Source organism: Condylura cristata, unplaced genomic scaffold (assembly GCF_000260355.1).
Source record: "Condylura cristata isolate star-nosed mole 26May11 unplaced genomic scaffold, ConCri1.0 scaffold00022, whole genome shotgun sequence".
In the NCBI taxonomy this organism is placed as follows: Eukaryota; Metazoa; Chordata; class Mammalia; order Eulipotyphla; family Talpidae; genus Condylura; species Condylura cristata.
Window position 1 is genome coordinate 18,630,585 of NW_004567123.1, and position 25,630 is coordinate 18,656,214.

General features: G+C 47.1%; 1 protein-coding gene across 2 annotated transcripts; it reads left to right on the forward strand.

Moving 5' to 3' along the window:
• The first annotated feature begins 1,560 nt into the window (after positions 1-1,560).
• On the forward strand, positions 1,561-24,226 carry GGT7 (gamma-glutamyltransferase 7). 2 transcript variants are annotated; one of them, XM_012728320.1, is made up of 15 exons: positions 1,561-1,776; positions 7,770-8,005; positions 8,356-8,507; positions 9,966-10,083; positions 10,924-10,991; positions 11,197-11,270; positions 11,604-11,800; positions 13,829-13,916; positions 15,404-15,531; positions 15,680-15,768; positions 17,525-17,674; positions 17,790-17,907; positions 18,643-18,780; positions 20,410-20,502; positions 23,479-23,642. In XM_012728320.1, the coding sequence occupies exons 1-15, from the start codon at positions 1,608-1,610 to the stop codon at positions 23,539-23,541; spliced, it is 1,881 nt and encodes a 626-aa protein (XP_012583774.1). In that variant the 5' UTR covers positions 1,561-1,607; the 3' UTR covers positions 23,542-23,642. The 2 variants fall into 2 exon arrangements, with proteins under 2 accessions (XP_012583774.1, XP_004687318.1); XM_004687261.2 differs by having other exon boundaries at positions 1,562-1,776; positions 20,410-20,509; positions 23,479-24,226.
• Positions 24,227-25,630: the final 1,404 nt, after the last annotated feature.

Below are 25,630 nucleotides of genomic sequence, written 5' to 3' on the forward strand. Positions count from 1 at the left end.
AAGTCATATGCCATGGGAACATATCCTTATAGATGCTCATCTTCCCTTCCCCTCCCTCCAAATGAGGAGCTGGATTAGGAAGGCACCCAGCAGGAAACCGTGTAAGACATGTGTACCAGAAAAACTGGATTATGCCCATGGTAAAGTTGCCCATTAGTCTGAACTCATCCCTCTCCCCAGACTTTTTCTTAAGCCCTAGAACTGTCCCCAATACACTGCTGCCCTCTCCTGCCTACAGGTGACAGTGCAACTGCTGAGCCTTTACTGGATTTTCAAGCCTTCAGGTCATCTCTGAGCCTGAAGCGGGGGTTGGTGAAAAAGAAATGAGTGCCCAGGGGCTTGACTAGATGCCTCCCTCTGGACTGTGCAGTGGAAGTGTGGACAAGAAACCTCATAAGAGAAGGAATCCCCCATCCTTGGAATTGGAGTAGTATATTATGTGATTGGAATTGCTTAGCATGAGAAAAGGTTGAATAAGAATCCACAGAATTATGGAAATAACTAATTATCATCATCATCACTATCATGGCATTTATTGTACAGGTGCCAAGCCCCACAATGAGCACTTTCCATATATTATTTAATACTCACAGCAACCCTCTGAGATGGTTATTACTCACTTTATTTTACGAATGAGGAAATCTATACTCCAGGAGATTAAGTCTTGCCCCAAATCACAGATACCTGGACTACAGAGACTTACTCTCCACCCTTTATCCTCCACACTCCTATACATACCACCACCACTGTTTCTTTCTTTAAGTGGTCTTTCCACTTAGAACTCTTAAAATTATGGTAAATATTCAAGTTCCAGAGATCCCATCCCAGTCTACTGCCTCATGATCTCTAGAGTGGAATCTGGAGACATGTTTTTAAACACTCTAACAAACTGGTTTGGATTCACTTTCCTGTGTTCAAAGATCCCAGAAAGAGTTGTGGTTGAAAGTAGTCTGAGACGTTTGGGAGGTCCAGGGAGGGATCTGACACCCAAGGAGAGATTTCCAAGGAGGGGGTCTCCAAGTGAAGAAGCAGTCTGAAGATGAAGAAGATAGGTTTAACGGGTCTGGGAGAGAGTTGCTCGAGAAGGTGGAATCTGAGCTTGAAAGACGGTTCTGAGATCAGAGAAGGATCTTAGAATCCAAATAGGGGTCTGGGATCAGAGAAAGGATCTGAAGTCAGGGGGAGGTCTGCAGTTAGTGAAAGGGTGTGTGGGCCAAGGGAGGTAGACTGGGGTGGGAGGAGAATGCTACTCAACTGTAAGGAGGTAGGTGTTTGGTCTCAGAGCCGTAAAAGGTGACCCAAGCCACTAGGTCGCGCTTGCAGCGCGTTGTCCCCCCAGACTCCCCCCCCCCCGCAACCCCTTCTAATGCGCGACCCGGGCCTGCTCTCCAGGCTCTCCATCTACTCGTAGAAGGACCTGCGGGCCCACTGCAGGCTGCCATCGCTAAGCAGGCGGGGGGACGGGGGCGAATCAAAACCAGACACTGGCCAAGGTGGGGGTGAGGTGCCCCTTCCCGGCTGTCCAGGAGCCCAAGCCCCGCCCTCTCCCCGCCCCCGCCGCACCATTTCCGGCAGGCGCTGCGCTGCTTGGGGGGGCGCGGGCGAGGATGGCGGCGGAGAACGAGGCCAGCCAGGAGAGCGCCCTGGGCGCCTATTCGCCGGTAGACTACATGAGCATCACCAGCTTCCCGCGGCTGCCGGAGGACGAGCCGGCGCCCGCGGCCCCTCTGAGAGGCCGCAAGGACGAGGACGCCTTCCTGGGAGACCCGGATACCGGTGAGGCCCGCTGCCCCTATCCCTGCCCCCTGGGATGTCCCCGGTCTTCCTCCATCTCCCTAATTCATCCCCTTCTTCCAGCAACTCTCCCTTCTTCCTCGGCTCCGTTAATTGAGTGGTAAAGTTGGGATGCATTTCTGCCTTGGAGGCTTGGGATGAGACATGCGAGAATGAGAGAATGAAGCCAGGGACTGCAGTAGAAGGGATTGAGATTACCACTTGGGAAAAAACAATTTATAAAAAAAGGAATGTTGCAGGGGAGAGCCTACAGAACAGCTATGATGGCCCATTAGAGGCCTTTCTTAAGTCATAGAAAACAGGACAGGAGAAGCCAAGTCAGAGACTGCAGCAGGATGGATAGAGGCTAGATCTTGAGAAGAACTTACCCCACAGTCAGAGATTGTGAGGAGAGACTATGCAGGGGAAACAGAATCTCTTCATGTCCAGGGATGGGTAAAGAGAATATGATGTCTGCAAATGCTGGGTATTAGGAAACAGGGGGATGAACTGCATGACCTCTTAAAGTCCTTGGGGACTAGACACTCCTGTGTGCTGCCCTGTGAATTACCTCACCCCTACCAGAGTCATGGATGGGGCCAGGATGTTAGCAAGGTACCCTGCCCCCTAGGAAGCAGCCTCCAGAATATTACTGTATTTTCCCCAGCCTTCTGCAGGGACTGCAAGGGGTGGGTGTACTGAAGGAGGCAGGGGAGAGGTGATGCCACAGATCCAGAGCTCTTTGAGCATTTCTTCCCTAGTGTTCTCTCTCCATCCATGTGGCTGAGCGCTATCCTCCCCTCCATTCTTCATCCTCCATCCCGCATCCCTTTCAACGTCACTTCCTGGCATTAGAGCATCCTTCTGTTTCCCTCTTCCTCCCAGTGCTAGCACTTGATCTCTCTACCCTGTGAGCCTGGCAGAACCTGCTTCTTTGCTTCACCCTTTTGTAGTCTGGCTTTTTGCAGCTACTGACCACCCCAAATTCTCATCTGGCCCTGACCAACAGCCCCAGACAACTTGACTGAAAGTGGGAGGGGGTGAGGGTTTATGGGCATTTAATGTCAAGTTTGCAGATCAGAAATTCTTTTCTAGAGCAAATGAGTCTGGAATCAGGAGGTCAGAGGAGAAGAGTGGGAAAATGTGTCTTGGTAGATGCCAGTCTGAAACCAGGTCCCTTTATTCAGGGATCAGGAATGGTGCTTCTGCCCCAGCTCTGCCCCAACTCATTTTGATACTGGGTGCACCTACCCTGATCTTTGCCTCAGTTTTCTCTTTTGACTCCATTGAGAATACCTATCTCTCCCAACCTATAGACTGAAAACCCCTGATATGTTTTCTTCTGCACCCCCCCATAAATGTCGTAACATTTATCAAAACCTGTGGTATTTATTTGTGCAGTCATGTAATTACTCCATATCTATAAGCCCCATGAGGATGGGTTCATACCAGTTTTTTTCACCATCCAGCATAGTGCTAAGCCTCAATAAAAATTGTTGAATGGAAATATGAAGGAGATATCTTAGGATGAAGACTTGCAGGGAGGGGATTCACAAACCTACTTTGGGGAAGCTCTGTGTAGAACTCCAGCAGAGACCCTGGACTCCTGAGCTTCTGGGGACCAGCACCTTATATCAAGGCTGTACACTAAAGTTCCAAGGACCTTGCTATCGTATCTCTGTAATCATTGCAATACATGTTTCCCAGCCCTGCTTCCAAGCCTTAAGGATTCTTTGGTCCAGCAGCCTGCTAGCGAACATGGCCTCTGCTCTCAAGCTGGTGGTGCCACCTGGTGGCACTGCCCTTCCTCTTATGCAGGACTTTGACTGTGCCCAGCAAACTTCTAACCTTCCAAAACCGAGGGTCAGGCACTGCAAAAAATGGTGCTAGATGGTCACCACTCCACGGGTGAAGAAATGTGTTTCTCTCTTCTGAGCTCCAGGTTTCCTTTTGGATGTCCTACAGGTGTCTCACTTTCATCATGTTCTATGTTGAACTCGTTATCTTTTTGCCCATACACCTGCTCTTTCCTGCAGTGTTATTCTTAATTATTGATGCTGTCATTCCTCCAGTATGCAAGATAGAAGCCCAGGAGCCACTCATAATTTTCCCTCTTTCTTTCATTTCCTGCTCTGTCCTGCACCTAGGTATCTTTACTTTTTTTTGTTTGTTTTAAGGTTTATTTATTGATGCATATAGAACTGGGGTACAGGCCAGAGTTGCTAAGAGGATTTACCAGAGATAGACAGCAGAATAAGCAGACTGATGAAATACACTGCTGAGGGGAGCAGTGGGTGAGTCAGGAGAGGTCTACCGTGCTATGTGGGTCACCTCCCTGGTCAGGGATCGAACTAGTGCCACTTTGAAGTGGCTGCAGCTAGCTTCATAGTGCTGTGCTTTAACCCATTGAGCCTCCAGGGAGGGACTCCCCTTAAACTTCTAATCATTCAAAAACCTTTGTGATTTTCCCCTTAAGGGAGTAAGCTAGTCAGGGGTGACCTCAGTTTCCAGTTAAGAGCTTTCTTTTGAACTCTAGATTTGCCAAGGCAACTCTGTTCAAGTTTTATTATTATAAACTCAGCTGAAATGGAATTAATGTAAAAAGGGAATTTTGTTGGGTAATGTAACTTAATGTAACATAATTTAAGGATGTGGGACTTGAGGCAGAGGTAGATTGCGATGCCAAAAAGGAACTTTCTTTTCTCCATCTTCTGTTCTGCTTCTTTTTTATGGACTTCATCTAAAGAACACTTCCCACTAGGTTGGGGCAAGATACCCTCAGCTGCAGTAGACATACATTTTACTATCTTTACAACCTAGACAGAAGGAAAGCCTCTCCAATAATTCTAGCAAAAGAACAAAGTTTTGATCTCAAGGTCCTAGTGTCAGTCATATGCCTGTCTCTTAACTGATCACTATAAAAAGATGCCTGTTCTGATCTGCTGGGCCTAGGTCATATACTTACTCTGATCAGGATGAAGGACTGAGGAATGAGAGAGTGGAGGTGGTGTTCTCTGAAAGAAAATTGAATGGAGAATGGTGACTAAGCAGATAAAAACTAGATGCCTCCAGACAACTTCTGTTGGAGTCCAACCAATTCAGAATAGTCACAATTCAACATATCAACTTTCCCCCAAAGGACTTGTTTCTTCTGGTCCCAAAGGAATCTTTTCCCAGTGTCCTAGTGTTTTATATATTAGTGAAGCCAGTGGAATTACTGCTCTAGCACTTACACAGTAGGTGTTCTGTTTTGTTGTTGTTGAATAAGTGAGTAATTTACTGACTGACTGGTGGAGTAGGAAGTATATCTCTGGATTCCTCATATCTGATTGGAGAAAATGTACTTAATATAAGTACCTGGAACTACCAACTAGAATTAAAATATAAGAATGGTTGTTGAGGGTAGAAATGGCTTCTGAAGACATGTGGAGCATGGAAAGGTTTTTGAGTTACTTAGATACTCAGTCCTGCCTTTTATTCATTTTATAACCTTAAGCAGTCAGTATTACTTTTCTTAGCCCCAGTTTCCTCATCTGCAAAATGGAGTAGGCCTAGCTCTTAAAATGATGGGAACACTTCAATAGGGAATATATGTAAAGTACCTGATACATAGTTAACATCAATAAATATAAATAAGTTCAAGACCATTTCCTGCACTTCTTTTGAAACATCTAGGGACCAATGACAGTTCTGTGCCCACAGTTGATGTTCAACATCTGTTGAATGAATTTCAGCTTTTTTGGTTTGTTTTAAGATTTGTGCATACAAGAGTTGGGGTGCAGACCAGAGGTGCGGGGCTTGAGAGGATTCACCAGAGACAGAGTGGGGAACAGAACAGGCAGATCTACTGAAATACACTGCTGAGGGGAGCAGTAGGTGAGACAGGAGAGGTCTGCTGCGCCATGTGGGTCAGCTCCCTGGCCAGCCCTAAAATCTAACTTGTGTTGCAGTAGCTGGAGGTAGCTAGACAGAGCTGTCTTTAACCCCTACACCACTAGGGTGGGCCTGCTAGTATTTTAAAAAAGGAAATATAATAGTCCGTTTCTAATATCCCACAGGCTTCTTTAAAAAAAAAAGATTTATTCATTTATTTATGCATATAGAACTAGGGTATAGTCTAGAGGTACAGGGATGGTGAGAGGCTTCACCAGGGGCAGAGTGGGGAGCAGAGTAAGCAGATTGACGAAGTACACTGCTGAGGGGAGCAGTGGGTGGGTCAGGAGAGGTCTGCCGTGCCATGTGTGTCACCTCCTGGGCCAGCGAGATCGAACTCTGAAGTAGCTGCAGCTAGCTTGCAGTGCTGTGACCTAACCTGCTGCGCCACCAGGGAGGGCCCATATCCCACAGCTTCTAACGGGGTTGTGCTTCTAGTGCATAGCCACAGGTGTTCAAAAAATATTTATTGAATTAATGAACTTTTAAAAACTTTAAAAGTACAGCAAATTATTAAGGTCAAGGTACCAGTCACTTTCCTTACTGTTCATAAACATCCAGGGCCTCTAGGCCATTTACAGACCTAATTTAAGTCTAGTACTACTTAAGGCAGGAATCATAGGGTGGAAGAGGGCCATCATGGAAAAGGATGGGAATAACCTTGGTGAACACCTACAAGGAACCTCATAATCATCCTACCAGCCAGGGATTAGCTCTTGTATTAGAATGGGGAAAGTGCGGGTCTTGATTTAAATGACCTCTCAGATCACCCAGCAAGGAAATACCTTTCAGGTCTCCCTGCCTCTACTCTTATCATCCTCACACCCCTTCTTCAGATAGTAGCCAGAAGGATCTGATTAAAATACAAGAACAGATGATTTCAATTCTTGTTTAAAACTCTCCAGTGGCCTCCCCAGGCTCTTAGGGCAACCTCCACAAGGCCCAGTGTGTCTGGCTGAGCCTCTACCCACCTCTCTTTCCCCTAGCTCACTGTCCTTAAGCCACCCAGTCCTTGGTTATTTTCTTCTAATGTGTGAAGTTCATTTCTACCTGAGCGTCTTTGTACCTGCTCTTGCTTCTTTCTGGAACACTCTATACTCTCATGCCTGGCTCTGCATATAGATGGCGCCTTCTCATCCTTTAGCTCTCTATCAGAAGGTTTTGCAGGGCCTCCCTGGTGGCGCAGCAGGTTAAAGCGCAGCACCACGAAGCTAGCCTCAGCTGTTTCAACACAAGTTCAACCCCGACCAGGAAGGCAACCCACATGGTGCAGCAGACCTCTCTTGTCTTGCCTGCTGCTCCCCTTAGCAGTGTACTTTGTCAATCTGCCTGTTCTGTTCCCCACCCTGACTCTGGTGAATCCTCTCACCACCCTGTACCTTTGGACTATACCCTAGTTCTGTATGCATAAATATATTTTTGGGGAAAAAAAAAAAAAAAAAAAGGCCTTGCCTAGTTTCCACAGCTAAGCAGCTTCCTCAGCATACCATTTTCATCCTTTTCCTTCCCAGCACCTGTCACAGTTTATCATTATTTACTCCTTTGCGTACTTTTTTTTCCCCTTTCACTAGTCTGTGAAACCCGTGAAGGGAGTTACTATGTTTGTGCCTTTGCTTCTAGCACTTACCAGACCAGATGCTTACCAGGACCTCCATACTTGTTGAATGAATGAATGGGTAACTGAAGCAAGACTGGAAGCCAGGGTTTGTTTACTTAGTTAGGTAGTTTGCTTGCACAGATGGCTGGGCCCCAGCTGGAGCAGGATCCGGTTTCCTGGGAGGGCCCAACTCCCCTACCTCTCCAGGAAGTGTTCTCAGCCCCTGGCCCTAGGTTCCAGGTAATTTAGCCCAGGGAAAGAAACCCAGCTGCCCTGCTAGGGGTCCCTGTCTCTTCCAGCTGGCCCTACTCTCCCTGGACTGCATCCGGGAGGCACTGAAAGGTGAGCAGTGTTGTCTGGTGGGGTTGGGGATGGGGTGGGGAGCAGGGGCCTTCAAACAGCTCTACCTGGAGGGCTGGCAGGACTGAGAAGGAGGCACTCAGACTAACCCCTGGGCCGCCCACAGACCCAGACTCCTTCCTGAAGTCAGCACGGCTGCAGCGGCTGCCTTCCTCGTCCTCGGAGATGGGCAGCCAGGACGGGTCGCCTTTGAGAGAGACACGCAAGGATCCGTTCTCAGCCGCAGCTGCCGAGTGCTCCTGCCGCCAGGATGGGCTCACGGTCATTGTCACGGCCTGCCTCACCTTTGCCACGGGTGTCACTGTGGCGCTTGTCATGCAGATCTACTTTGGGGACCCCCAGGTAAGGGGGACTGCAGAAGATGAAGGGAGGGACTGGAGAGAAGAGGAAGAGGCAGCTCTTGAGGAGACTGGGAATTAGGGAAAGGGGCCAGGAAGCAGAAAGGGGAAATGGCTGTGACTCGAGAGAGGAAGGTCCCAAGGGGAGGGGCTCCTGACTATGAGGAGGACAGAGCAAGGAAGGGACCTGATCAGGTAGGAGGCCCTTGAGGCAGTGAGGGAAGAGGTATGGAGGAGAGACAAGAGGAAAGGGCAGAGCCCTCACCCTCACCCCCAGTGGAGGTTCTAGGGTTAATGGAGCTACCCAAGGGACACAGGTCTGTAATGCCCTGACTTGTCCCCTTCCCCTCCCAGATCTTCCAGCAGGGTGCCGTGGTGACCGATGCTGCCCGCTGTACATCACTGGGCATTGAGGTGCTCAGTAAACAGGGATCTTCGGTGGACGCCGCTGTGGCAGCAGCCCTATGCTTAGGAATCGTGGCCCCACACAGCTCTGGTCTGGGCGGGTAAGGAGTTCCTAGATGCAGAGATTCGGGTCCCCCAGGCCTAATTCTGTGTCCTGAGCTAGAGGCTTCATGGGCGGGAGGCATGTGTCCACGTTTGAACACTGGGGCAGCTGGGCCCCAATTCCCTGCATGTTCTTTTCACTCAAGTTCATTCTTTTCAAGTCAGAGAAGTTGTTTTTGAAAGCTTTTTTTTTTTTTTCAAGTCTGGGAAAAGGATTTTGTGAACTGTAAAGTAAGGTGCACAGGTGGGGACACCTTAACGTTTTAGAATTCACAAATTCCCAAGACAGTTCCTGTGAGTCTGATGGAAGCTATGGATCCTCTAGCCTTAAAACCTTACCCCAGGCTAAGAATCTTCAGAGGTTTGACACTGACCACCTATGGATCAGACCCAGCACTCAGACTTGGTTGGTCTACACACTTAAAAAATTTTTTTAAGATTTTTAAATTTATGCATACAGAACTGGGGTACAGGCCAGAGGTGCAGGGGGTGAGAGGATTCACCAGAGACAAGAGTGGGGAGCAGAACAAGCAGATCTACTGAAATCCACTGCTGAGGGGAACAGCGGGCGAGACAGAAGAGGTCTGCTGTGGGTCAGCTCCCTGGCCAGGAATCGAACTCGTGCTATAGTGGCTGTGATAGCTTCATAGTGCTATGTTTTACCCACTGTGCCACCAGGGAGGGCTCTACACACTTAAAAATTTTTTAAAATGTGTGTACAGTTGTTTAAAAGTTGAAAATTTTCTTAAATGCCCAGATTTCCAGTATCAGGAGATCTGGTGATGCGGCACCCACCTTTGCTGCATTTGTCAGGAGCTGAATAAAAGCTGCTTCCCATGATGGGACCTGTGCTGTCCACTTGTCCATAGTTCCTTCCACTTCCTGTTTATTTGTCCCGTTTTCCTCATTTTGTTATTTGGCTGTAGGCCAATGATCTCAGATACAACTGCCATCTCAGACAGAAACAAGTCATAGAAAAGGGACAAGCTGACGAAGTCCCAGTCTTGGCTCTTATGAGATCAGCCCCAGGACCAGCCAAAGAAATTCCCATTTTTGGTTGTGCACAGTCTGCCCTTACATAATTCAGTCCTGAGAGAGGGAGTGGGGACATACCAAGGAGGCAGGTGCAGGAAGCTGGCAGAGGTCCAGTTGTGATCTGGGTGGGGGTGGAGCAGAACGTCCTGCTCTCCCAGTCTCTGGGTTTTCCCTAGTCAAGGATTAAAGTCTCCAGTGACAGGCTGAAAGAAGTCCACAGACTCTAGGTCCGCAATCCCCTCGATTTAACTTCTACTCTCATTGGGTGATTGAGTCTGATTACCTGCTGGGGAGAGGACTCAGATACCTGATTGCTGGTGGCAGTCTGAGCCTTCAGCCATCACCTTTGGGGCCTGAGGGGCAGCAGGTTCATTTTCAGAGGATTAGTATCTGTCATCCTTCCCCTTCCGTGTTTCTCCCAGTGGCGGCGTGATGCTGGTACATGACATTCGAAGAAATGAGAGCCACCTAATTGATTTCCGGGAGTCTGCACCAGGGGCGCTCAGGGAAGAGGCACTGCAGAGATCCTGGGAGACCAAGGTGGGGACCCTGGTTAGAAGAAAGGGTCCGGGGTGCTTCCCTTTACTGTCCTTAAGCTAATCCAAACATTACTTTTCTGAGAAAATGAGTTGAGTGACTTTGAAGCTATGAGGGAGACAACTCCCCAGTAAAAAAAAATTAACAAAAACACCTGAATGGTTGCAAAACAGCAATACTTTACTTCTCTGGGAACCTTGCCTATCTGGCATATAGGAAGGACTACAAAGGCTGTTGAGCAGTCTGAGCTATCACAAGGTTGCTGTACTCTGAGCCTGTTGACTAGAACTTTCCTGACCCCTGACATATTGAAAGATTAGAGAGGAACTGCTAAGGCAAGTTCCACTATCCATTGTTACTATCCAAAGAAGGGAAGGAAGAAATAGACTGACTTGGAAAAGAGATTTTTAGTATAGTGGCAGATGCCAGAACACCCCTGAGTTATCACAGCTCAGAGTAATGGTGGTATAATAATGAAAAGATTAAATGTATTAGCTTTGTCCACTATTTGAAACAGCAAGCGTAGGTATAATCTAATGTAGACAGATTTCCATCTAAATTGGTTTTGTCCTGGCTCTTTAAAACTCTTAAAAGGATTTGATTAACTTACAGATCTCTCAATTATGATATATAAAGGAGGCCTTTCTGCCTCTGCTGATAGGCAGTCAGGGAAGTGGGAGGGGTACCTGCTGGGAGGGCTTGTCCCTCCTCTGGGATACTTGGCCTGTGTCTCTCCCCTGTGCCAGCCCCTCATCCCTGGCTTGGGGCTCTGCGGAGTTCAGCCCAGCCCCCCCCTTCCAGTGACCTGGTCTCCTCTCTCCCTCGCCTGCCGGCCTCGCCCAGCCTGGGCTCTTGGTGGGGGTCCCCGGAATGGTGAAGGGGCTTTATGAAGCTCACCAGCTTTATGGCAGGTAAAAACCTTCTCCTTGGGACCAAGGGACCTGCCTGTAGCTCTCCTTGGGTGGCCTCCTACTTTCCTGGATTCTCCCTTTCCCAATTCCCCTCCTAATATCCCCTTCCCTTGCCAGGACTCTCCTTCCCAGGAACCCCCCTTCCCCCAGAACCCCTCCTCCTCCTCCCAGGACCTCCACCACCCCCTGCTCTCCGGCCCCCCAGGCTGCCATGGTCCCAAGTCCTGGCCTTCGCAGCAGCTGTGGCCCAAGATGGCTTCAACGTGACCCATGATCTAGGTCAGTGGGGCCTGGGGGTGCGGGGAATAGCATGAGATTGATGGAGAGGGAGGAGGGGACCCCTAAGATTTGGGGCCCATTCCAGAAAGCACCTCCCTTCAGTTTGCTCCTGAAACCTCCCCCACCCTCACCAAGACGGGCGGGGGGGGGGGCGGCGTATACACCACTGCCACAATCCTTCCACTCCTACTAAGCTCCCCCTCCTCCCACCAGGCTCTTTGAGGACCAAAGTGTTTAGGGCTCAGCCCTTATCCACCCCACCTACTGTGCACCTCAGCTATCTGATGCAGTCCTGGCACTCCCCCCAACCCAGGTTCCTCTTCCTGCCCACAGCTCAAGCCCTAGCCGAACAGCTGCCACCCAATGTGTCTGAGCACTTCCGTGAGACATTCCTGCCATCTGGCCGCCCACCGCTACCTGGTTCAATGCTGCATCGGCCAGACCTGGCCTCGGTGCTAGATGTTCTTGGCTCTTCTGGCCCTGCTGCCTTCTATGGTGGAGGCAACCTCACGCTGGAAATGGTGACCGAGGTAAGTGCGTGAGGAGCCCCCTGCACAGAACGACTCTATTGCAGGCGTGTCCTCTTTTCCTGTCTCTTTTTGCCTGTATTTAATGGGAATCTCATTTACTTGAAATTCTAGAATAGGCAAAACTATTGGTGACGGAATGCACACCTGTGGTTGTTCGGTGCCGAAGGGATTGACTAGGACGTGGCACATAGAGCCTCCTGAGCGATGGAAGTGTTCTGTGTTGCTAGAGGCAATGTTGGGCTCTTCTGGGCTACTGCTCACCTGTCCAGGGGCCTGTCCTGTCCTTCCCATGCTGGTGGAGACCAAGGATCAATATTGCAGGCTTCACTGAGCCCACAGTTCCACCCAGCTGAGTGAGCCTCACACCGATGACTGGAGTGTTAGTAGAAGGGGTCCCAAATCATCACAAAGAGTCTTTGAGGCAGGAGTGAGTTCTGAGAACTGTTGTTAATAGTTTAGGACTCTTCATAGAAAATTATGTTGAAGCTGAGGCTACACAGACCAACTCAGTATTTCTCTTACCTGTGCAATGGGAGTGATTGCATCTATCTCTGCCATACAGTTAATGGAATGAAATAGGACCATCATCGATTCTACATTCACTGTGTACCTGCTCTTTGCCAGATCATGTGTTGGGTATTAGAGGTGTGGATGTGGTGACAGAAACCCATCCATACCCTTTTCCTTTGCAAAACAGGAGCACAGCTCTCCTGCCCACCTGTGACTATGCAGGTGCCTCTCTTTTTCTTTCTCCTTTTCCTAATAAACCTGTCCTTTTCAAATGTAACCTTCAAAAATGGAAGGGAGGGAGGGAGGGAGGGCAGGAGGAAGCCATCAAGATGGACTTAACTGGAAGTATAGCAACCCCAGAGTTGCCCGAAAAGCCAGACCGTCTAAAACAGAGCCAGAGGCAAACCAAAGCAAATTTTATTCAAGTTTAAAAAAGAAAAAGGTCTGTCAGAGTCCTGACGTAGGTCTGCTGGACCCAGGGACTCTATCCACATTACTAGGAGTTGGTCTGTCTGTCTACTTCCATCTGTTTGAATTCACTCTACCTGACCCTTGCCACACCCATTCCTCACCACCTTCCTCACCAGCCCCATTCCACAGAAACAGCATTTCTCATCCCAGTAATCCTGGTCCTCAAGGTTATGTCTTAGCACCCCATCACGGGACTCAAGGCTATTCTTAAAGCAATGAGTACATGTGGGAAAGAAATACTGATTAGCCAGACAAAGGTCATGTATGCTCGTACAGGTGGGAAGGGGATGAAGGAGGCTTTACCACAGATCATTGCAGTTTAAAAAAATAAAAAAAGTAAAACTCAAAATCAAGTTTAAAGACAAAGAAAACATACCAGCCAAGACATTTCAGTGTATAGTTCATTGAGGGTGGACTACAGAAGTGAGAGGTTTCAGATACCAAGAAGTACTTAAAAAAGGAGAAGATTGGAAGTTAGCATGCTAGATAGAATAGGATGAGCCCATTGGTTTGTACATTATTGATCCAGGAAGAGTCATTTCTGCCAAACTTTTTCAGAGTTCATGACTTTGAAATGGCATCAGTTGGTTGTAATGAAATGCAGGCTTCAGTCTTGATATCTTTCAGGCAGGTGCTACTGTAAGTGGAAAATCTTTTTCATAGTCAGAGAAGGCAATACACACAAGGATATGGAGTCATGAGTTCAACAACTGCAGGTCACTTTGGGTGGCTGTGCATTGCTTCTGGGACTAGTAGTACTTGAGGTAGAAGAGGTGGGCATGGACCAAAGCACAAGAGGCCTTGAATACCAAGTGTAGGAGGTCATTCCTGGAATGCATCTAGCATCATGGGAGATCTGGGTCTGCTCCTCAGTGTTAGTGAATTTCCCCTTCCCTTTCTACAGGACTGACAGGGCCCCTAAATGGCATGATGAGCATTGCAGAAAGCCCCAAAGTTGTGAACATCTGCTATGTCTATGAACCAATTGTTTGCCATAACCCAACCCCACATGCTCACAGTGGTGGGGTGTCATTCTCTCTCATCCAGGCTCAGCATGCAGGGGGTGTCATAACCGAGGAGGACTTCAGCAACTACAGCGCCCTCGTGGAGAAGCCTGTGTGTGGCGTGTACAGAGGTGACCTCTCCCCCAACTCCTAGGGTCCTCACTCGGGAGAAACTGCTCAGTCCCTGGTCATATCCTGTCACCTCGTGACTCCTCCCCATTTCACAGGGGGAGAATCTGACACAGTGAGCTGCCTCGGCAGCCAGTTCTTGAAGCATGCCAGAACCAACCCACTCTCTGAAGTAGTCATGGGGTCAGTTACCCCAAGTATTTAGAATAGGGAGAGGAAGGTCCATCAAAGCACAGGCCTGGAAATTGAGGTTCTGACTATAGAATGTGTTGATTTGGCCTCTGTAGTAATTACTGCCTCCCCAGCCCCATTCTCATGGCCTTGTATTCCCTAAGAATTTGTGACCAAAGTCCATCTAAGCTCCAGGCTAGCACAAACCTTTCAAGACATAGGTTTGTTTCATAGACCTGCCCCCTCATTATGCCAAAAGGCCCATTTCAAAACCAGTGAGAAACCTAGAAAGCCAAGTTTTAAAACATGGGTGAGTTCCATGCTTGCTAATTAAAAGTGATGGCTTCCTGAGTCCCTCAGAAGATTAAGTTCTCTGTGTTCAGGGAGGCCCAAATAATATCAAGTCCCAAAAGTCAGGTTTGCAGACCTAAATCTCCAACCTGATTTCTCTGCCAGAGGTAGTGGTATATGAAATAGAGAAAAGAGCAGCACTTTGGAGCCAGAATCTTCCTGGCTTGAGTATCAGCTGTGCCATGCTCCGTGAACAAGTCACTTCCCACAGTGAGCCTTAGCTTTCTTCCTAAAGTGGAGGTAATTACAGTGCTTACCTTGGGATGCCCGTGAGGGTCTGGCGAGGTGCTGCTGCAGGTTCCCCCGGTTAGAGGGGCACTGAGTGTGTTTCCTTTTCTATTTCCCCTCTTCAGACCAGGTTCTCTTGGCAGTGCCAGGACCTCAAGTACTCTGGGTGCCCCTTGTCTCTTGTAACCTTGGGCCAGCTGCCTCACGGTGCCTCAGTTTCCTCATCTGTAAACTGGTGATGATAACAGTACCTATTGTGAGGATTGACTAAGCTTATTAGTAAATGTTAGCATTACATGTCAGGTATTAATTTTATTCTTTTCACTGTCCAATCATCTAACAAAAGGAATAGGAAGATGTTGTTGTTTCCAAGAACTTTTAGGGATGGGGTCATTCTGGCCCACACTGAACAGTATCCTGGACTGTGGGAAGAGCTGAGAGGAGACACATAGCAGGCCAGGAGTCTGGACATCTGCCCCTGCTCTGCCAGTGGCCTGCAGCATGACTTACATGCCTCTCGAGTTTAGGATTCCTCATATGGAAGAGGAAACTGAAGACCAATGTTTTATGTTAGAGTATTGATCCTGCCCTTGGCTTGCCATGTGAACATGAGTGGGTCCTTTTACTCTGAATGCAATTTCCCTATCTAATAAGGGGGTTCACAGTTTATGTGATGGTGGCATGTAGAGATGCCTTGCTCCCTCCTCCCCTGCCATCTGGTCGTTTCCTGTCCCTTCAGGCCACCTGGTTCTCAGTCCCCCACCTCCGCACACGGGCCCTGCCCTCATCAGTGCTCTCAACATCCTCGAGGGCTTCAATCTCACCAGCCTGGTATCCCGGGAACAGGCTCTTCACTGGGTGGCAGAGGTAAGACTGATGCTCTCTCTACCCTGGGTTCTGGGGACACTGGGAGTGGGAAGATGGGGTACTGCCAGGTGTTCTCACATATGGAAATCCTGGGTATGGGTGATGGGAGGGGCCTGCAACCTCTTGCACATCCCTGCTCTGTTTTCAGACCCTAAAGATCGCATTAGCCCTGGCCAGCAGACTGGGAGATCCTGTCTACGATTCTACCATCACTGAGAGCATGGATGACATGCTCAGGTGGGTCCCAGGGCAGGACCCTGGGGGCTGTAAATGTAGTAATGGGTATGGGGAAAAGATCTGTGAAAAGCAGCTGGTGGAACAATAAGACCTGAGGTTCCAAATCAATTTCAGCTCAATCCCAACTCACAGTGTGACATTGGTTCTCTCTTTGCATTTCATTTTTCCCATCTGTACAATGAGTTGGCCTACCAAATGGCTCTTAAACATATTTTAAAGCCCCTTTTGAATGGAAAAAGAAAGCCTAATAACAATAAAAAGAATCCAGAGCAAATACTGGAGGTGGTGGGCATTTTGATTATTCTATACTATAGTGGTATGAATGGACTCTGGTCACACTGTTTCAGTTAAAATCCCAGCTTCATCACTCACTAGCTGTGCAGCCTTGAGCAAGTCATTTAAACTCTTTAAGTATTAGTTTCTCCAAGGAAGCCTGACAATGATGTCAATGTCATGAGGTCGTAGTGAGGACTAACCAAGGTCACCCAAGCACTTAGCATGTTGTCTGGCACATCATAAGTGTTCAATATTATTATTATTATTTGTTCTTAGCAGGGTAAGAGCAGTTGCTGTTTGAGTGCTACTATAACTTACTTAAAGGTCAAGGGAAAAATCAGAATGTAAAATTCATTAAGAGTTAATGTAAATTTGTTATTTTAACCCTCTATGAATTACATTGGGAATGATGAGACTAAATGAATAGTTTACAATTAAAAAATAAAAGAGCAGCAAATAAAGACAACAACTAGTTCACATCCACAAGGATGAAGCCTCTGTCTCTTCCCCAAACCATTTGAATCAAAGTCCTCTCCACCTGCTTTATGGTTGAAAACTAAATAGGCCTCTCCCTGATGGCACAAGGGGTTAAAGCGCAGCACTTTGAAGCTGGCCACAGCTACTGCAGCACCAGTCACTCCCCAGCTGGGGAGCTGACCCACATGGCGCAGCAGACCTCTCCTGCCGCCCCCCCCCCCCACTGCTCCTCTCAACAGTGTATTTCAGTAGATCTGCCTGTTCTACTCCCCACACTGTGGCTGGTGAATTTTCTCACCCCCCTCACCCAGTTCCTATATGTACAAATAAATCTTCTTAAAAAAGAAAAACTAAATAAATGTAATCCTTGGTAATTCACCATTCTCTGGTCCATTAGGATAACTGAACTAACAGTGATTAAGAAAACCTTAGTTAAATGTTAAAAAGTTAAGAATCGCATGTTATCTTCGAGGTGAATACAAATTTAGCTCTAAAATACATACACCTTATTAAATGAATTCAATTGATTCATCCAGGAGTTCTTGAGGGATGGCTAGATGCCAGGTCTCTTTATGCCTTTAAGAAAAGGTCCTAATAGCAAATGGGGATCTTTCTATACGAAACCGTCCCCTGACTAAACTCATAATAAAAGTTTAGTTTAGACTATGACATGGGTTAAATTGATTATTCAAGACAAAGACTTTTTGTACATCCGCTATACCCTGGGTGCTTACAGAGTTAGTGGGTAAGGTCAAGCAATTAAAAGATTCTTGACTTAAACATTAAATAAATAAATTTATTATAATAAATTCATTCAGTTCAACAACTGTTTCCTGTTATTTTCTGCATGCAAGGAATGAGTGAGCTTCTGCTCTCATAGACCTGACAGGCTAGTGGGGCAGACAGATGTTAATCAAATAATCAACCACACAGTCAGAATGGAAATGTGGCAGATGTGATGGGAACCTGCTGAATGTTCATCTTCTATCCCTTGTCTTTTCAGCAAGGTGGAGGCTGCCTACCTCCGGGGCCACATCAACGACTCCCAAGCGGCCCCTGCCCCACTCCTGCCTGTCTATGAGCTAGATGGGGCTCCCACAGCTGCCCAAGTGCTGATCATGGGCCCTGATGACTTCATTGTGGCCATGGTCAGGTATGCCAGCTCAGACTCAGAACCTGGCAGAAGGAATCATTTGGACCAGGAAGATGGGGGCTGGGTGGGGGTGGGGGGGGCTCAAGGCTCACCTGGCCCCAACCTCGGCCCCCAGCTCCCTGAACCGACCCTTTGGCAGCGGCCTCATCACCCCCTCGGGGATCCTGCTCAACAGCCAGATGCTGGACTTCTCCTGGCCCAATAGGACTGCTAACCACTCTGCGCCCAGCCTGGTAGGGTCTTGCTTCTTTTCTCTTCTGGGGACCCTGAGACCAGGTAGGAGGTGCAGCAGTATGGTTGCCCCTCCCTCCCTGCTTTCTCTAGAAACTTCTGTTACAAAGATAAGGAGCCTGTACAAGGTATCCACTTCATTCTCAGCCCAAATCTGGGGCTTAGATCCTGTTGGGTCCAAAGAAATCTCAAAGCATATTTGTCAGTGTCTACCTGTGTGACCTGGGCAGTTCTGCTTCCTCACTGGGCCTCATTTTCTTCATCTATAAGATGAGTATATTGGCCCCGTTCCTTGCTTTGGGTACTTCTTAGAAACAATGGTCTATGATTGGGAACCAAGGAGTGACTCAAGGAGGAAGGAGATAGGAGTTGTCTAGTTGGAGTAGTCTAACCGAAGATCACACTCTTAGATCCTGCCATCTGGGGCCTCAGCAGGACAAGAGAGAGATGGTCAGGGTGGAGATTATCTTATTCTTCCCCTTAGCCATTTTTCTTGGCTTGGTTCCCTCCTTTGCCACCCATGGTAACCCCAGAAGAGTCCCAAAGCTCAGTGGGCCTACCATTCCCCCCCAATTATCCAGGGCCCCCATCCACTTCAGACAGTGATTTATGGCCTGGAAAGGGACTGGTCTCCCATGAAAACTGGGCCTTTGAAAAATACAGGGGAGGGAGAAAGGTTGGAAGAGAGCCATCACATCTCACCTCTTATTGCACTTGTGGCCTTGGTATTCTAACAGGAGAACTCGGTGCAGCCAGGGAAGCGGCCACTGTCTTTCCTGCTACCCACTGTGGTCCGGCCAGCGGAGGGGCTCTGTGGAACCTACCTCGCCTTGGGGGCCAATGGAGCTGCCCGGGGTCTAAGTGGCCTAACCCAGGTGAGGCGGCCCCTGTAATGGGCCTTTGTGGCTCTGACCCAAGCTGCAGCTTGGATTATAGATGTTTCCCCATCTCTGGCTTATTCTACCCCTCAAACGTGCATCCAGCATAGGCTAAGGCTTCTATGTGTCGGGCCTATCCTGGCTGCACTGTTCTTAGCAAAAATGAAGCCCTGAAGTTCCCTGTCTTCCCAGGTTGCAGGAAATTCACAGGGCTGGCAGAATTGAGAAGTGATATAATTCTGTCCATCTCAAGTTCCATCATGTTTCTACTCAGAATCTGAACTAGACAAGCAGTGCTCTTCAAAGTCTAATTTTGAAGGGAGGGCCTGCTGCTTTCTGAAACACCTCACAATAGTTCCACAAATACCTTGAGCATCTGGTGTGTATGTTCCAGGCACATGATTGGCAGGTGGTGAATTAACTAACCCAAACTTTGGAGTTAGTCATCCCTGAGACCCAGCCCAAGTGCCCCCAGTTTCCAGTCGTATGATGTTGGGGAATTCATTTAACTGCTCTCCACCTCAGTCTCTTCATCTGTAAAATGGAGATAATAACAAGAGCTAACATGTATGGAGTTTTTACTAAGTGCCTATTAACCTTCCCAACTTTATTTCTATTTTAAGGATGAGGAAACTGAGGCTCAGCAAGGTTAAGAAATTAGGTCCAGGGCCTCCCTGGTGGCACAGGGGTCAAAGACATAGCACTGTCAAACTACCACCAGTCACTGCAATAGTTCAGTCCCCAGGAGCTGACCCACATGGAGCAGCAGACCTTTCCGCTGCTCCCCTCAGGAGTGTATTTCAGTCATTTTGCCTGTTCTGCTTTCCACTCTGTCTCTGGTGAATCCTCTTAACCACTGCCTCACACCTCTGGCCTTTACTCCAATTCTTATATGCATAAATAAATAAATCTTTAAAAAAAGAAAAGAAGTTAGGTCCAGTTTAGTGAGAGTGGGCAGGCAATTTGGTTCTAGAGCCTATCCAGATGCCAAATCACTAAGCTAAAAGTACCCACATTGTGGCCCTCCCTGGTGGCGCAGTGGGATAAAGCACAGCACTGAGAATCTAAAGCCGCTTCCCATGAGTTCGATTCCTGCCTGCCCCGGAGGTGACCACATGGCGTGGCAGACCTCTCCTGACCCGCCCGCTGCTCCACTCAGCAGTGTACTTCGTCATTCTGCCTGTTCTGTTCCCGGCTCTGTCTCTGGTGAAGCCTCTCGCCGCCCCTGAGCCTCTGGCCTGTACCCCAGTTCTGTATGCACAAATAAATAAATCTTTAAAAAAAAAAAAAAAAGTACCCACATTGTGCTCTTGGCATCTTTAGCTGTTAGCCTGGCCCTGGCCTCGCAGAGAGCCATGGGTAGGATTAAAGGAAATTGGGTGTTAGCGGTGCCTCTTCCCTGACTCTCTGTAAACTTAGGAATAAATCACTCTTTCTCTTGCCCTTGAGTTCCCCTCTGTAAATGGAGTCAGTCATCATAGACTGACTTCTCTGTCTTCTCAGGCTGAAATGACATTTCTGGTATAAGGGTTTTAAAAGTTAAGGAGTCTGGTTTGGGATGAGAGCTGTGTAGTCCTGAACTCCATCTCTAGGACAGCCCTGACTTCTGTCCCTGGCCGTCTGCAGGTTTTGCTGAATGTCCTGACCTTGAACCGGAACCTGAGTGACAGCCTGGCCCGTGGCCGCCTGTACCCGGACCTGCAGTCCAACCTCCTGCAGGTGGACAGTGAGTGCAGAGCAGAGAGAGACCCCATGGGGTGGGCATGGGACAGGATGGAGAAAGGGGCTCTTTCTAAGGGTGTCTCCTCTTCTGCCAGCACCAACTCCCTGCTAATGAAAATTTGGGTTTTTTTTTTCCAACTAGCTCCTATTGGAGCAATGAATATCTTAGGGTTTGGAACTAGTCCTGCCATTTCCTGGCTGAGTAACCTTGAGAAATTCATAATTCATATGTCTACTCATCCTCACTTGTTCCCTTTCCATATAGTCTCCTCATTGATAAAGTAAGATACAGTTGTTCATTCTGCAAACCATTCATTCAGCAGTTTGTATTAAACACCCACTGTATGTCAGGCATCATCGAAGGTGCTGGGGATTCGGCATTTATAAGTAGCAGGAACACAACTAATCAAGGAAATACGAGAGAGCAAAATTGATATTCTGCAGAGCACTAAAGCAAGGTGAATGAATAGGAATACCTCCATGATTGGGAAAGACTTCTCTCTAGTGACATTTAAACTGAGTTCTGAAGAGCAAAAAGGAGCCTAGCATGCAAAGAACTGTGGCAGAGCAGACCAAGGGAACAAATACAAGAATTCAGGGCAGGAGAGAGCGTGGCATGTTTTAGGTGTAGAAAGGAAACTAAGCTGAGCGAGGAGGAGATGAAATCAGAGAGTGAGGGGGCCAGATTTGGACTTCATAGATTATAGTAATGTGAACTTTCCTCAAAGAGGGACAGCTCTTGATTTGTAAATGGGAAGGTGTGTATACCTTTGATAAGTTTGTTTTTGTTTTTTTTTTTTTAATTACTACAATGTCTTACGCCAGTCCAAAGAGCCTCAGGATTGAATAAGACTTGACCTTGCCTACTCAGTATTATCCCCACTATACAGATAAAGAAACTGACAGCAAGAGATTATAAACTAGTCAAAGGTTATCCAGTAGAGGGTAGAATTGAGATTAGAACATACACCTGGTTGATAACAAAGACTCATTTTTTACTGCATGGTTTTTGCTATCCACTGGACTGAAGTCCTTTAGAAGTCATAGAACTAGATCCTTAGCAGTCATACCCTGTAGTTGGCTGGTAACAGTTCAGATCCCAGCTGATGGGTGATGAAGCTCAGTCCTTGAAAATTACTTCTGCTCAACTATGATAGTTATCTTTTTGTCACTTGGAATTTGAGACTCTATGCTAAATTCTGGGAGGTGGGAGGCCAGCAAGCAATCAGTCCTCATCTGACTCTAAAACAGTAATATGAGGAGCTGGGGCTTGTACCTGCAAACTCTGGGAGGCTTGTTGGAGAAGGTCACAACTGTCTAGGCCATGATGTGTGAGCAGGAAATTTGTGTTTGGAGGTAAAGAACTTTCTGGACAGGGTAAAAATGAAAAATAGATCAGAGAGCATCCAGGGCACAAGTTGAACTAGAGACATTTGTTTTCCAGACTTGAGAATATACCCATCACCTTCATTATCTTTAGACCAATTTTCACAAAATGGGTCTAGGAATGGATTCCTTTTTTTAAAACATAAATGTTTTTAAAATAAACCTTTTATCATAATCACAAGTAGAAAAACAACCTCATTTGTTATAAATAGGTCATAAGTAACACAAAAATTAAATACTTTTAGGTTTTAGTTAGATATTGCTGCCATAGAAGGCTTTGTAACTTTCCAGGGAGATTAAAGACCAGACTGAAACTTAGTCTTGGCTACTATTGAAAAGACTGAGAGTGAACCACACAGGGAATACATCTCCAATTCAGTGACTCAGTGCTCTTCAATATTGTGTCCTTATCTCAAAATTACCCCAAGTCCTCCCATTTGGGAAAGTAAGAAGACCAGATCTTTGTTGAAGAGCAATCAAATTCTGAGGCTTTACTGTGGAGGTCCATGTTAAGATTTTATTCAGTTGAGTAAGGGAGGGGTATGACCTGATTTTTTTTTTTTTTTTTTAATGTAGGGGAGTTGGATTGAAGGGAGATATAAAGCCAGGAAGATTTAGCTAGGATAAGAGCCTAAGGAAAAGATGATGAGGACCTAAACTTAGGCGAGTGTGGGGATTTGTTCATTTCTGTAGTAAATACTTAATAAACATTTACTACGTCTTCACCTTGTGCTAGATACTGGGAATCAGCAGTGAACCAGACAACATCCCTGTCTCCAAAAAGTTAATAATCTAGTGGCGGGAGCCACAGTAAATAATATTGTGAGTACTTGGAAAGATAATAGGTGTGACTATTGATATTTTAAATAGTGGCCAAGGAGGTTCTTCTTGAAGACTGGAATGAAGCAAGGGAGAGTGTTTTGTGACTTTCTAGGACGAGAACAGAGTGCAAAGGGCCTGAGGTAGGAGCATAGATTTGAATAGATTTGAGGGACAACAGGAGACTAGAGTGAGAATGGATGTGAGGAGAGAAATTTAGAGGTTGCGAGGTCCCAGATAATGTTGGACCGTAGAAGCCTTGGTAAAGGCTTTGGACTTTATTCAGAAAGTCTTCAAAACTGTTGAGGGTTTTGAACAGGGGAAGCAACGTGGTCTGACTAATGCTTTAAAACAATTCCTTTAGGTCTCTGTGCATAGACTAAAGAAGCAGGGCTGGAGCGAAAGGATTGTTAGTGGGCTGTGCAGTAACCCTGGCAAATGATGATGCCAGCTTGGCTTAGGGAGGTGGAAGTGGGAATCCCAAAGCCCTTTTCCAATATTCAGAATGATTGTATATTACTGATCACTTACTGTATGGCAAGACTCTGAGCTTCTTGTATTACCGCCTTTAATCCTATAATAACTTCATATAGTAGGTTCTTTAAAAATCCCCATTTTAGGCATGACGAGATGGAGGCTTAGAGGCAAAGCAATTTGACCAAGTTACTCAGTGACGCACCTAGGACCAGAACTCAGGTCTGAGTGTAAGACTCCTGAGCCAGTGTCCTGAACACACTGAATGTGTGTATCTCGGGGGATGGTTTTCAGGTGAGTTCACAGAGGAAGAAATTGAGTTCCTGGAAGCCAGGGGTCACCACGTGGAGAAGGTAGATGTCTTATCCTGGGTCCATGGCAGCCGGAGAACCAACAACTTCATCATTGGTGTGAAGGACCCTCGGAGCCCAGATGCAGCTGGAGCCACCATCCTGTAGAGCAGCGTGGTGGAGCGGGGCGGGGGAGTCTCTGCTCCCCCCTTTTGCATGTTCCTAGAGTCCCTCCTTCTCCCAGGTTTGGTCTCAGGGGGACCCCAGGGATGCCCCAGATGTGGGGCAAGAGGGGATGCTTAGCAAATCCTATCCCAGAGTATATGGAAAATTCTCCGTCCGGGGGTCTGTGGTGGTAGTGGTGGTGGTGAGTGTCAGTGTCCACAACCCAGTCAGGCAGGACCTTGAGGAGTCAGACTGTCTGTCTGTCTCTTTCCCTCAGCCATGCTAGCCCTGAGCTTAGGGATGTGCTTGCAAACCCTTCTTGAGGGTCCTCACAGCCCCAACATCTCCGGTCTGGCCTCATCTGGGCCTTGTCTTCCAGCTCCCTTCTCTTGTCCCCAGCCTCATTTCTTAAATCACTAGAATTTTTTTAATGGACCATCCTGGGGAGGAGGTGCTCCTCTCCTCCCACCAGGTTGAGGCGGGACCTTGCATCTGGGGGTCCCCAGGGTGTGGGGTAGGGGTGGGGGTGGGGACCAGCTCAGGGGCTTCCATTTGCAAAGGGGAATTAAAGAAAGAATATTGCTTAACCACGGCTCTGGCTTGATTTATGTTTGATTGTGTTGGAAGTGGGAGTGGCAGAGGAGACCTCAGTTCAGCTGTTCCTGCAGCCCAGAATTGAGGGCAAGCTGGTCAACTTTGTGGGGGTCCTAATAATATCTGCCACCCAAGACGTTCATAAATAATAATAATGGCTACTGATGAAAATTATAGATACCATCTCTTGAGCACTTTGTCAGTGCCAGGTTTTATGCCAAACATCTTTGAGGTTAATCTTTTTTAATCTACTACAAACCTCTTTATATAGGCAGGTGCTAATCTCATTTTACATATGGGTAACTGACAAACGGTTAAAGAATTTGTCTAAGGTTTCTCTTGGAAGAATTGGGACTCAATCCTAGAATGTCCAACTCCTCATTTATGTGCTGAACAACTTGTACATATACTAGATGAACTATTTATTATAAAGTACATTGTACAGTATTATCAGATGGTAAGTACCACTTACAGATTGTCACTCAGGCATGCATATATCCATCCATTATTTCCAGGCACTTTGTTAAGCATTGGAGATTCAACAGTAAACAAGATAGACCTTTTTTGTGTATGGATGGCTAGTCGATAGTGGGAGTCAAACATTAAACAAGAACACAGGTAATTGAAGAATCGCCATCACAATAATGAGTTCTATAAGGAATGCTATGAGAATGTACTAAAGAAAAGCAAATATATTTCATTCTCACCATGCTCATCCTTGGTGAGGTTGAATAGGATTGATAAAAAAGGATATGGGTTGTCATTTTAAGCGAAGGAAACAATATGTGCAAAGGTCCTTTGATGAGAAGGAATATGTAAAATGGCACAGCCATGGTGGAAAACAATTTGCTATTTCTTTAACAAGATAAACATAGAATTACCCTATTCTCCAGCAGTTTTACTCCTTGTTAATATACCCTCAAAGAACTGAAAACAGCTCTTCAAACAAAAGCATGCAAATCAGTGTTCATAGCAGCACTTTACACAAAAGCTAAAAACTGATAACAGCCCTCCCTAGTGTCGCAATAGGTAAAAGTACAGCACTGTGAGGTTTTCTGCACAGTGGTCCCCGGTGGGAAGATGGCCCACATGGCACAGCAGACCTCTCCTGACTTACCCACTGCTCCCCTCAGCAGTGTGTTTCAATAAATCTGCCTGTTCTGCTCCCCACTCTGTCCCTGGTGGATCCTCTCCCCACTCTCCTGTACCCTAGTTTTTTCATGCATAAATAAATCTTAAAAAATATAAATAACGAAAAACAACCTAAATGTGTGTGGTGGGGTAGAGAGGAGGGTTGGGAGGAAGGTGATTATCTTAAGCGTATCAGAGGCATTCTAAAGTTGCCCCATCTGTGACTACTCTAAAAACTACTGAATTGTGTGTTTTAAATAAATGAA

Coding starts and splice junctions, on each gene's coding strand:
- GGT7 (XM_004687261.2), top strand. CDS start 1,608: ATGGCGGCGGAGAACGAGGCCAGCCAGGAGAGCGCCCTGGGCGCCTAT. Junction 8,508..9,965: donor CACAGCTCTGGTCTGGGCGG/GTAAGGAGTTCC, acceptor TGTTTCTCCCAG/TGGCGGCGTGATGCTGGTAC. Junction 20,510..23,478: donor CAACCTCCTGCAGGTGGACA/GTGAGTGCAGAG, acceptor GATGGTTTTCAG/GTGAGTTCACAGAGGAAGAA.